Consider the following 13072-nt stretch of genomic DNA (forward strand, 5'->3'; position numbering starts at 1 on the left):
AGCAGCAGAGGAAGAGAGAGAAGTAGGCTCTCCACTGAGCAGGGAGCCTTATGTGGGGCTTGATCCCAGGGCCCTGGGATCATGACCTGAGTTGAAGGCAGATGCTTAACCAACTGAGCCATCTAGGTGCCTCTCACATCCTTTGATATCTTGATTGCCCTGACAAATATTTTGATGTTTTCCCCATAGCTCATGGTTGACAGAGAAAAATTCAAGGGAGGATGGATGCAAAAGCTCGAAACTGTTTGCTTCAATATAGAGAAGCCTTGGAAAAGGACATCAAAACGTCCTACATCATGGATCGTATGATTAATGACGGAGTTTTAACAATATCAGAGGAGGAAAAAGTAAAAAATGAGGTAAAACCCTCTGAGGAAGTCTGTGCTATAAAACTTTTTTCTTTCTACTTTTTATTTAAAAATATTCGATATAATTATTTGAGTTTTAAAAATTTTCTTAATTTTATTTCAGAACTTGCACTGGTCTCTACTAGTTTATGTTGCAAACATATTCTTTGTGGTATATTTATTTTTTTTTAGCCCACTCAACAGCAACGAGCAGCTCTGCTAATTAAAACAATACTTAAAAAAGATAATTATTCCTACATATCATTCTACAATGCTCTGATACATGAAGGGTATAAAGATCTTGCTGCCCTTCTCCATAGTGGCATTCCTGTCATCTCTTCTTCCAACGGTGGCAAAGATTCAGTTGGTGGAATAACTTCACATGGTTTGTATCCATGTCTTCTACAACATTTGGTGTCACAATAGCAATGTAGCTGTAGTTTTGTCTTAATGTAAATGGAGTCTGTTGAAGAGGTTGGTTATGATTAGTTTACTGAAAATGCATGTGAAGAAATTAGTTTTGTTTTCCAATTGAAGTTTTTATTTGCACCTGTGTTAACTCTCACATTTTTCTTGCCCGGTGAGCTGTCTACTGGGCGTTTTTAGAGATTAAAAAGGCAGCTTTGAGGCCTTTAAGCTCTTCTCTAATTCTGTATTTATTGAGTGCATGCATAGGAAAGAATAAGAATCTTTAGAAATCTGTGTTCTTGAAAGGAGTCCCATATTCTTTCCTTTACACCCTCCTTTCTAGTTTTCAATATAAGAAAAAGAGATAGGAGAATCAGGGAAGAATCGAGTGTATAAGGGCAGATATAGATGGAGCCTTGCATTGTTAGTAGTCATCTTGAAAAATTTATGTTTGTTTTTGTTATGTTCCGAGAAATAAGAACATTGAAGTTAGTATGCTAGCCACATTTTCTTCTCTTGGAAGTTCTGAGGGTAAAGCCTCAGCCTTGCTTTCTTTTGTTATTTTATGGTATGACTTGAGTAGCCATTTCAAAGTTCTGTTTGTTCATACTGGTTGTCTTTTGGATTTCAGTGAAGACAGTCCTGTGTGAGGGTGGAGTGCCACAGAGGCCAGTTGTTTTTGTTACCAGGAAGAAGCTGGTGAATGCAATTCGTCAGAACCTATTCAAACTAAGTGATGAACCAGGATGGGTTGTCATATATGGAATGGCAGGTTGTGGGAAGTCTGTTTTAGCTGCAGAAGCTGTTCGAGATCATTTTTTCTTAGATGGTAAGTTTGATTAACATATGTTGCTGCCTAAGGAGTTATTCTTTAGGCATGATAATAGTTTCCTATCGCTGTTGTAACAAATTATGAAAAATTTGGTGACATAAAACAACACAAATTTATTATTGTACAATTTGGGAAATCAGAGTAGTTCTTACTGGGTTAAAGTCAAGGTGTTAGCAGGGCTGAGTTCCTTTTTTTTTTTTTTTTTTTAAAGATTTTAATCACCCATTCATGAGAGAGAGAGAGAGAGAGAGGCAGGGACACCGGCAGAAGGAGAAGCAGGCTCCATGCAAGGAGCCCAACATGGGACTCCATCCTGGGACTCCAGAATCACTCCCTGGGCCGGAGGCAGGTGCCAAAGTGCTGAGCCACCCAGGGATCCCAGCAGGACTGAGTTCTTTTGGAGGCTTTAGGGAAAATCCTTCTCCTTACATTCTCTAGCTTTTAGAGGTAGCCTACATTTCTAGACTCATGGTCCCTTCTTCCATTCTCAAGCTGGCAATACATAATAGCATCTTCAGATCTTTTTCTCTGTTTCTGAACTTTGCTTCTGTCATCACATCTCTCTCTCTGATTCTCACGTATTTGCCTCTCTCTTCTGGGGCCTTTGGGTAATCTAGGATAATCTCTCTCTTTTTTTTTAAAGATTTTATTTATTTATTCCATGATAGTCACACACAGAGAGAGAGAGAGAGAGGCAGAGACAATAGGCAGAGGGAGAAGCAGGCTCCATGCAGGGAGCCCGATGTGGGATTCGATCCCGGGTCTCCAGGATCGCGCCCTGGGCCAAAGGCAGGCGCTAAACCGCTGCGCCACCCAGGGATCCCAATCTAGGATAATCTCATCCCCAAATCTTTAATTTAATTGCATCTGCAAAGTCTTTTTTTGCTATGTAAGGTAACATAAGTTCTTTGGTTTGGGATGTGAACATCTTCTAGGGGCTGTTATTCGGCTTACCACAGGCATGATTACATTTGGAATTTATTTTGTACTGAGCCTGTCACAATGAGGCTTGGCTAACCAGGCTAATAAATTCATATATTATCAGATGGTACTTGTTATCACTAGATTGAAACTAGTTCCCTTGTATCTTAATAATTAGAGGGGATTATGGAGTTGATTTTTTTTTTTTTTAATTTTTTATTTATTTATGATAGTCACAGAGAGAGAGAGAGAGAGAGAGGCAGAGACATAGGCCGAGGGAGAAGCAGGCTCCATGCACCGGGAGCCCGATGTGGGATTCGATCCCGGGTCTCCAGGATCGCGCCCTGGGCCAAAGGCAGGCGCCAAACCGCTGCGCCACCCAAGGATCCCTATGGAGTTGATTTTAAGTAAGCTTTACATCCATTGTGGAGTTTGAACTCACGACTCTAAGATCAAGAATTGCATGCTCTACCGAATGAGCCAGCTGGGTGCCCCTGGGATTGTGGAGTTGAAAAGGATCTTCAAAAGTTGTTTAGCTTATATCCCTCCCTTTTAGGAAATATTAGACTTAATGCTCTTCTTTTAGTTGAGTGTTGTGGAGAAGGAGGCTTTTGGGAACTCAGTTCCATTAATGATTCTCCTACTGGGTGATTCTCCCATGTATTTGGCATCTTGTATTAAACTATTAATTCCATTTCTGTAATTCTATCAGTTGCTTATCTTTACAAATCTTTATAGTAATTTGTCTATCTTATATGTAATCACCAAGAAAGAGAAAAAAATGGGAGTTGACTATAGCAACTAATGAGTTTTTGAGGATAGGCTTTATTTATTTTTTAAGTAATCTTTATACCCAGTATGGGGCTCCAACTGACAGCCCTGAGATCAAGAGTCCCATGGTCTACAGCCAGCCAGGTAGACGCTCCTGCTGATAGGCTTTATAGATTCATTTGCCATCTAATGACTGTCTTTTCTTGCTTTGGATATTCATGTATTCAGTAAATGTTTGAGAGCCTACTATGGAGGTTGGCAAAAAAAGAGGGCCCCCCCCCAAAAAAAAAAAAAAAAAAAAGAAGGCCCCAGTCTATGCATCTAAGAAATTTATTCATAGTCAAGTAGAGCAGACAGGCATGTGAACAAATTATATGTGATAAATTGAGTGGTAGAAATAGTATGTGGTACAAAGTTATAGCAAAGGAAATGTTATGTCTGGGGGAAGAGGATGAACAGGACAGGCTTCCTGAATGACATGACATTTTAGCTGGAGTTTGGAGGAATAATAGAAGTTTTCCAGGCAGACTAGGAATGGGAGAGTAGGGAAGATGGGAGGGTATTGGGTAGATACTGGGATGGGGAAGGGCATACTGTGCAGAAGAGCATTTAGGACATTTGTCAGGTGTACTGCTGACCTTAGTAAATCTGGTGGCTTCTCAGGGTATTCACTGGGAAGAGTTACACAACTATATCAGTCTTCAGTTGCCTCTATTCATTAGTGACTTCAAGGGGAATTTAAAGCTAGTTCCTGAATTCTAGTTAATAACTTTTTTGTTTACAGTACATAATCAGCAGTTAAGAGATTTTATGATGAGATGACAAAATGATGTAATAAATAATAAGCCTTTAAGAGATTTAGAAATATGGAGGCTAGGGCACGTCTGTTTTATTCACTTGGGCTTTAGTTTGTACTTCACAGCTCTTGTCAGTGGTGTTAATCATACTTTTGTCAGAGTATGCCTGATTCCATGGTTTTTTCTCTTTGTAATGAGAGAGGTTTTTTGGAATTCAGTTCCATGCCAGTCTTAGGGCTAATGATTTATTTTAATACTTATAAATTCACTCACTAATATTCTACTGCAAAGTTGATCACCAAGGTGTTTCAGGATAAAAATTGGTTTAAGTTCTTTTAGTGTGAAGAAATGGATTTTTCTTCGAATATTATGATGAATTTCCTTTAAAAAATGTATTTATAACAGTAATTTAAAGATTGAGAGTATGCCCTCAGTTTAAACCACTCAAGATTATTGGGGTGAGTTTTCAATTTTAGAGGTTAAATTGATCAACAACTTAAAATTATCCAGGAATCATAGTATAAATTGTGGTCTCAGATTTTTTTTTTTTAAGATTTTATTTATTTGTTTATGAGAGACACAGAGAGAGAGGTAGAGACATAGGCAAGGGAGAAGCCCGATGTGGAACTCGATCCCAGGACCCCAGGATCATGCCCTGAGCAGAAGGCAGACGCCCAACCACTGAGCCACCCAGGAGTCACTCACAATAGATTTTTAACCACTTTGTTTTGAGATACTAGCAGTTGTCCAGTACCTAGTGAGCTTAATATCTCTCATGTTCTTTTGTGAGATCTCACATACAAAGGATTAAGTTAATCATGCCTTAGTTAACAGCTAGTACCATATTGGGTTTGCATAAGCCTTAACTTCCTCCTGTGTATGTTTCCTTTTAAGAATTTCTTATTCTCATTTTCCTTTCCCCCCTAAGGAAAGACACACTTTTCCAATGTGTCTCCTGTCCACAACTACAGCACTGCTTCATTCCTGACAATAGATATGTAGGTTTTCCATACATCCTGTAATTCTTTCTTCAAGACTAGCTGGGTATCCTACAATTTAGTTCAATTCTGACACTGTGTATATGGAGATAGTGATGGAGCCCACAGTGTAAGGGTTCAGTCTTTCAAGGTTGCTCTCCTGCTCCCCCTCCCACCCTTCAGATAATCAATCACAAGTCCAGGTTGTTACCTATGCATCTGACCAAATGGCTATAGATTGGAGGTTTGCTCTCCTTGGATTTGATTTATTTGCTAGAGTGGCTTTCTCAGGAAAACATTTTTTTTTTAAACATATATATATATTTTTTAATTTTTTATTTTATTTTATTTATTTATGATAGAGAGAGAGAGGCAGAGACACAGGCAGAGGGAGAAGCAGGCTCCATGCACCGGGAGCCCGATGTGGGATTCGATCCCGGGTCTCCAGGATCGCGCCCTGGGCCAAAGGCAGGCGCCAAACCGCTGCGCCACCCAGGGATCCCATCAGGAAAACATTTTACTTACTACATTACTGATTTATTATAAAAGGATATAACTCAGTAACAGCCAAATGGAAGAGGTGCATAAGGCAAAGTATATGGGAAGGGGTGCAGAGCTTCCATGCCCTCTCTAATGTACCACTGTCTCCACATCTTCATCCCGGAAGCTCTCTGTACCCTGGTTTTGAGAGGCTTCATTACAAAAACTGATTGAATCATTGACCCTTGGTGATTGAATTCAGTCTTTAGCCTCACTTCCTTCCCTAAAGGTCTGAGAGCTCTGGGGCATGGGGCTGAAAGTTCCAACTGTCTGTATGGCAACAGTCCCCATCCTTAGCTTATATCAAGGCTTTCCAAAAACAACTTGATTAACATAAACTCAAGTGTGGTTAAAAGAGGCTTTTTATAATAATAATAATTTAACTTTTATAGCTCCAGAAATATTTCAGGAACTGGAAACAAAATTAAATATTGTAAAAAGTGCCCCTATGGCTCTTATTTGGGAAATTACAAGGGTTTTATAGCAGTGTGCCAGGAATAGTGATGAAGACCAAATAATATCACAATATCCCACTTCACCATAGGTGTTCCTTCTAATATATTTATGTATGTTTTCTTGTAAAACATTTGGGCAGATATTGTAAATTTGCATAAATGTTATAATTATTTTATTGTTTCTTAACTCTCTTGATACTGTTGTTTTTTTTTTTTTTTTAAAGATTTTATTTATTTATTCATGAGAGACAGAGAGAAAGAGAGGCAGAGACACAGGCAGAGGGAGAAACAGGCTCCACGCAGGGAGCCGGACGTGGGACTCGATCCCGGGTCTCCAGGATCACGCCCCGGGCTTCTGAAGGCAGGCGCTAAACTGCTGAGCCACCCAGGGATCCCCTCTTGATACTGTTTTTAAGATTTATCCCTGCTGGCTGCACATCTTGTTACACCTGATGGCTGCCTTACATGGGATATACATCCAGCACATTTTATCATTATTCATTTCCCTAGCTAATAAATACATAGATTGTCTCCAACTCTGCTGCCCCAGCAAAGCTGGGTTGAACTTTTTTTGTTTTTTTAAGATTTTATTTATTTATTCATGAGAGATACAGAGAGAAAGAGAGGCAGAGACACAGGCAGAGGGAGAAGCAGGCTCCAAGCAGGGAGCCCAACATGGGACTCGATCCCGGGTCTCCAAGATCACACCCTGGGCCAAAGGCAGCGCTAAACTGCTGAGCCACCCAGGCTGACCCTGGGTTGAACTTTTATAGAAGTGAGAAAAAAATTTTAAAATTTTATTTAAATTCAATTAATTAACATATATAATTGGTCTCAGAGGTAGATGTCAGTGATTCTTATGTAACACCCAGTGCTCATTACATCACATGCCCTCCTTAATGTCCATCACCCCAGTTACCCTGTCCCCTCCTCTCCCCCCTCCAGTGACCTTCCGTTTATTTCCTATGAGTAAGAGTCTCTTATGGTTTGTCTCCATCTCTGATTGCATTTTGTTTTATTTTTCCCTCTCTTCCTCTATGATCTGTTTTGTTTCTTAAATTCCACATGAGTAAGATCATATGATAATTGTCTTTCTCTGATTGACTTATTTCACTTAGCATAATATCCTCTAGTTCTGTTCATCTGTTAGAGGACATCTGGGCTCTTTCCATAGTTCAGCTATTGTGGACATTGCTGCTATAAACATTGGTGTGCATGTGCCCCTTGGGACCATTACATTTGTATCTTTGGGGTAAATACCCAGGAGTGCAATTGCTGGGTTGTAGGTAGCTCTATTTTCAACCTTTTTTTGTTTTTATTTAAAGATATATTTATTCATGAGAGACAGAGAGAGAGAAAAAGAGAGGCAGAGACACAAGCAGGCGCCATGCAGGGAGGCTGATGTGGGACTTGATCCTGGGGCTCCAGGATCACGCTCTGGGCTGAAGCCAGGCGCTCAACTGCTGAGCCACCCAGGCATCCCAGGTTTCCTTTTTATTTTTATTTATTTTTATTTTTTTTAGATTTTATTTATTTATTCATGAGGGACACACAGAGCGAGAGAGAGAGAGAGGCAGAGACATAGGCAGAGGAAGAAGCAGGCTCCATGCAGGGAACCCGACGGGGGACTTGATCCTGGGACTCCAGGATCACGTCCTGGGCCAAAGGCAGGCGCTAAACCACTGAGCCACCCAGGGATCACCCAGGTTTCCTTTTTAAAATTTCTTAGTGTCATTTGTTTTTCCATTGAGATTTTCATCTTTTTCTCATTGCTCTCTAGGAGTTTCTTCTATATTTTAGATATTAGGCCTTGTTGGTTTTAGACTATATAAACATCTTTTTATTTGTTTCTATTAACTTTGTCCTGGATGTCTTGAACAGAAATTTTTAATTCTGATATAGTTAAATCAATGAATTTTTGTGTCTTCTAATTTGTGCTTCTTGAATTTTGCTTAAGTAGTCCTGTTACAATCTTAGCATTCATATTTAATCATTAATGTTTTTGGATTCTGTTTTAGTATATCCACTAGTTAAAGAGTAGATACTTTCCTAAATATAATTTTTTTAAATTTAAAATCAATTTCTAAAGATAAATTTTAATCTCTGGAGCACACTTCTACTTTATAGGAGCACTGAATTTTTGCCATTTAATTGTAGTACAAAACCTTGTTTTTCTTTTGAAAGTGTAAATAACTAAAGTTTATAAACTTCATTAAAACTGTGATTTCTGCAGAAGTTTTGTTCTTAGTATGGTATTTGGTAAAATTAAAAAAAAATTAAGTTCTTAAGTATTTATGCCCATACATTTTTAGTAACCCAGTTTCCTTTTTGGGTGTTCAACCCTTTATTTATTTTGGGGGGTATAAAGGAATTGTGAAGAGTTCATGTTTTAAACTGTTGACACTGTTATTTTTGTGCTGAGTTTCTAAAGTATGGAAGCTTTCTCCAAAGGCTGTCTGTTTTTTCTGTCCTTCCCAAGATTTCTTTGATTCTATTAAATGTTTAATTGCTGTCAGGATAAGTCACACATGAAAGTAGGATGAGGAGGTTAATTTTCTCTGATTAAAGGCAATTTTTCTGTAAATAAGTTTCTCTGAATTACAGGTATAAGCCTCATTCAAGGCTAAATTGCTCCCTCTTGTGCCCGTAATCAAGATGTTTACATTTTTTCTGAAATGTGGAATTAATACTTAGCATTTAACTATCATATTGTGTCAGTAGGATATTTGCAGGTCAGTTGGTCATTTGGTTTCTTCACCTTTCTTTGTAAAGCTAGCAGTGTTTTATTTTTATTGTGTATGTTTCTTTTTCTTTCATTTTTTAAAAATAAACTCTACACCCTTGTGGGACTTGAACTCATGACTCTTGAGATCAAGACCTGAGTTGGGATCAAGAATCAGACACTTAACTGAGCCATCCAGGTGCCCTGATTTTTAAGAAATTTTAAGTAGGATGCACACATTAAAAAAAAAAAATCACCACAAAACCTTAGGAGCAGCAACAGGTACTTTAAAATTTGTTTAAATATCACAAAAATAGGGGTGCCTGGCTGGCTCAGTCCGTAGAGCATGTGACTCTTGATCTTGGGGTTATAAGTTTGAGCCCCATGTCGGGTATAGAGATTACTTAAAATCTTAAAATATAACAAATACAGTTTTTTCATTTAAAAAGAAGTAAAAATTCTTTTCACCTGCCCTTCCCTTTCTCCTAAATTCTAAATCCTTCAACAGAGGTCATTGTGGTGAACAGTTGAGTGAATTTTTCCAAGCTTTTTTCCTGTTTCCTGTGCATTTATAAACCTGTGCATGCACAGAACACAGGCTTAACACTAAGGGAAACCTCAGAGATTTACTGTTTCATAAATATTACTTACACTGAAGGAAGTCTAAGGGAACTTCCGGAAGCTTTCCCTGATGATCAAACTGTGCTCCACAGCACTATCTTTACGGTAGTTACTGCAGAATTCCTGGTCATTTGTTACCTTTTAGATTCTCAGGCCGTTACTACTTAGTACACTGTCATTTGTCATTTCTGATCTCGGTCTTCTTTCATTCCCAGTCTTTTCTGTCTTACCCTCTAGATTTCCTCCTCTGTGGTCAGGAAACTCTATTTTATCAACTTGTTCTTGGAATGTTTATGTCCTTGCCTTATCTGAAATTGGGTAATTTCCAAAAGATACCACATTCTCTGTAGCCTTCTTCCGTGGTGTGGAGATTTTTTTCCTTTATATCCTACGTACCTCAGCACCAGGAAATAGGTGGATGTTGTCCTTGCTTTTCTATTGCCTCGTCCAGAACATTAGTAATCCCTTTTCCAACTAGTCTTTGTCTTTTGAGGTTCATTTCTCTGATCTTTCCTAGTTATGATATTGCTCTTATTCATTGATTATTGGAGTTCTTAGTTATAAATTTAAGCTCTTCTGTTGACACTCTTAGTAAGATAACCATATTTATGTGAATGAATCATCCAAAACCTTAGCCTCTCAGTTGCTTGATGTCTTTATCTGCAGTGACCATTTTCATTACTTCCCTTTATCCAGGTACTTCCTTATCACCGGTTGGCCCTTGTCCTTGCCAATACCAGAAGTGGTACCACTTTTGAAATCTCAATGTTCTACTTTTTGCCTACCTCCACTTAATTCTATTCAAGTTCACTACTACAGTTTTCTGACCTATCAAGACTTACTCCTTCATTCCCTAATAACTGCACTGTTTATCCCATCAGCCCCTTCTTACACTCAGGTTTTTATCACTCATTATTCAGTTGCTTCTTTGCACATGCTCTTGGTCCTTTAGTTTCTTACTTGGGTAAATGCTGCTTCCTTCTCTATGCTAGGAGACGGAATCTAATTGCTTACTCCCTATTGCTTCATCTGAACAGTTACTTGCTTATTCCTCATTTCTTCACCCAGACTATTACTTGCTTCCTCTTTACTGGAGAAAATCACCCAACTGAGTTCCGATTTAAGTTCATAATCATAAACCTTGGCAAATTTACAAGTTAGATTTAGCTTAGTGGATGTATAACCATTGCATTGAAGTTTGTAGGGTGTAATCATAAAAAACTTTTTTCCCCTATTGCCTGTTTAAAACTTCCCTGGTGCTGTTTCTTTTACAGGTTCAGAGTCCCCAGGTCATTTTGAGTTTTAAAAACAATCTAGTTTTTTGGAAAGATTTATTTATTTATTAGGGGAAAGAGAGAGGGAAAATGCATGTGAGTAGGGGAAGGGCCAGGGAGACAGGCACCCTATCAGTTTGTTTTCTGTAGTTAAGAGTCAGTTTCTTGGTTTGTTTCTTTCTTTTTTTCCTTTTGCTTATTTGTTTCTTAAATTCCACATATGGGTGAAATCCTGTAGTATTTGTCTTTGATTTATTTCACTTAGCATTGTATTTTCTAGCTCCATCCATGTCATTGCAAATGATAAGATTTTATTTTTTTATGAAAGAATAATATTCCATTGTGTATATATACCACATCTTCTTTATCCATTCATTAATTGATGGACACTTCAGCTACTTCCATATCTTGGCTATTCTAAACAATTCTGCCATAAATATAGGGGTGCATGTATATCTTTGAATTACTTTTTTTTTTTTAAGATTTTTTTGTTTTATTTTTTAAAGATTTTATTTATTTATTTTTCATGAGACTACACAGAGGCAGAGACACAGGCAGAGGGAGAAGCAGGCTCTCTGCAAGGAGCCCGATGTGGGACTCAATCCCAGAACTGGGATCACACCCCAAGCCAAAAGCATAGGCTCAACTGCTGAACTACCCAGGCATCCCTAAAGATTTTATTTATTGAGAGAGAGATAGCAAGAGAGAACATGAGTGGGGTTGGGGGGGTGGTGATGCAGAGAGAGAGAGAAGCAGGCTCAATCCTGGAACCCCAGGATTATGACCTGAGCCAAAGGCAGATGCTTTTTTTTTTTTTTTTTTTTTTTTTTTTTTTTAAATTTTTATTTATTTATGATAGTCACAGAGAGAGAGAGAGACAGAGACACAGGCAGAGGGAGAAGCAGGCTCCATGCACCGGGAGCCTGACATGGGACTCGATCCCGGGTCTCCAGGATCGCGCCCTGGGCCAAAGGCAGGCGCCAAACCGCTGCGCCACCCAGGGATCCCCAGGCAGATGCTTTTTAATTAAAAAAAAAATTATTTATTTATTCATGAGACACACAGAGAGAGACAGGTAGTGACATAGGCAGAGAGAGAAGCAGGCTTCCTGCAGGGAGCCTGACATGGGACTTGATTATAGAACCCCAGGATCACTACCTGAGCCAAAGGCAGACGCTCTAACCACTGAGCCACCTAGGTACTTTCCAAAGGCAGATGCTTAACTGGCTGAACCACCCAGGCACCTCTGAATTACTGTTTCTGTATTTGGATAAATAGAGCCGTTGATGGATCATAGGGTAGTTTTTAACTTTTTGAGGACTTTCCATACTGTTTTCCACAGTGACTGTACCAGTTTGCATTCCAACAGTCGAATTTCAGTAATAACTAAAATGTCAGACAGCCTCATTTATATATAAGGTTTTCTCCTGCCTCAGTTGGGCTTGCCTCAGGCTTGTGAAGAAGTGGATTAACATGGACATTGCAGGTTGTTTCTTTTTCCTGCTGCAAACAACGCTGCAGTGAATATCCTTGAGGCACAATAGTTTAGGAGTTGAGCTTTGGTGCTGGAGGTTTGAATCCCAGCTATGCTTTATTATCTGTGTAACCTTGGACAAATTACTCAACCTTTATATACCTCAGTTTCCTCCTCTGTATAATGGGGGTAATAATAGTGTCTGTGGGATGTCTTGGTGGCTCATTCGGTCAAGTGTCTGACTCTTGATTTCAGCTCAGGTTTTTATCTAAGGTTGTAAGTTTGAACCCCAGGTTGGACTCCCTGCTGGGTGTGCAGCCTACTTAAAAAAAAAACAAACATAGTGTCTGCTTGATAGTTTAAGTATGTGTATTAAATATAGGTTAATATGTAGAACTCTTAGAATAGTATTCAATAAATATGTCATAAATAGGTCTTCGCATATATATAAATCTTTTGGATGATTAAGCTTCTAAAATAATGATTTTTGTAGTTAATTTTATTTGTGAATAAAATTAATAAGTAAATAAATTACCCTCTGATATAACTTATTTATCTTTTATCTGTCTTTTTCTTTTTCTTATTTATGATCACATAATATAAATTCTTACGATTAATGACTAGTATGTTCTAATGCTTCTGCTTACCATATTTTACACATACGGACCCCTCTTACATTTTTTTATATCTATGTGGGGAACTGATTAAGTTGGCTCTTGAAGCTGTGTAAGTAAAAATATGTATTTTATGATATACAGTGACTTAATTAACAATGATGATGATAATAGTTGATAGTAATAAGAGTAATGAACATTCTTATATGGTGCCTGTTAGTTCAAAGCTTAATATTTGCAAGATGCTCTCAGATCCATGTGACTAACAATCCTGTCTGTTTTAATTACTTATTGTTACATAGCAAGTTCACATATGTTA

The 13072-nt window shown here is 38.4% G+C and overlaps 1 protein-coding gene across 26 annotated transcripts in view; it reads left to right on the top strand.

Moving 5' to 3' along the window:
- The window catches only part of APAF1 (apoptotic peptidase activating factor 1), a 145896-nt gene that overhangs the window by 5816 nt on the left and 127008 nt on the right, over positions 1 to 13072 (top strand). For 23 of the 26 annotated variants that reach the window (XM_049093997.1, XM_049093996.1, XM_049094000.1 and 20 more), the window contains 3 exons: positions 190 to 359; positions 540 to 732; positions 1387 to 1584. In XM_049093997.1, the coding sequence (XP_048949954.1) occupies positions 222 to 359; positions 540 to 732; positions 1387 to 1584 (529 nt within the window). In that variant the 5' untranslated portion in view covers positions 190 to 221. Of the gene's footprint in view, positions 1 to 189; positions 360 to 539; positions 733 to 1386; positions 1585 to 13072 lie in introns of those variants that run through there. The other 3 variants (XM_049094009.1, XM_049094010.1, XM_049094008.1) reach the window with 3 other exon arrangements.

Source organism: Canis lupus, chromosome 15, assembly GCF_003254725.2.
Source record: "Canis lupus dingo isolate Sandy chromosome 15, ASM325472v2, whole genome shotgun sequence".
Lineage (NCBI taxonomy): Eukaryota > Metazoa > Chordata > Mammalia > Carnivora > Canidae > Canis > Canis lupus.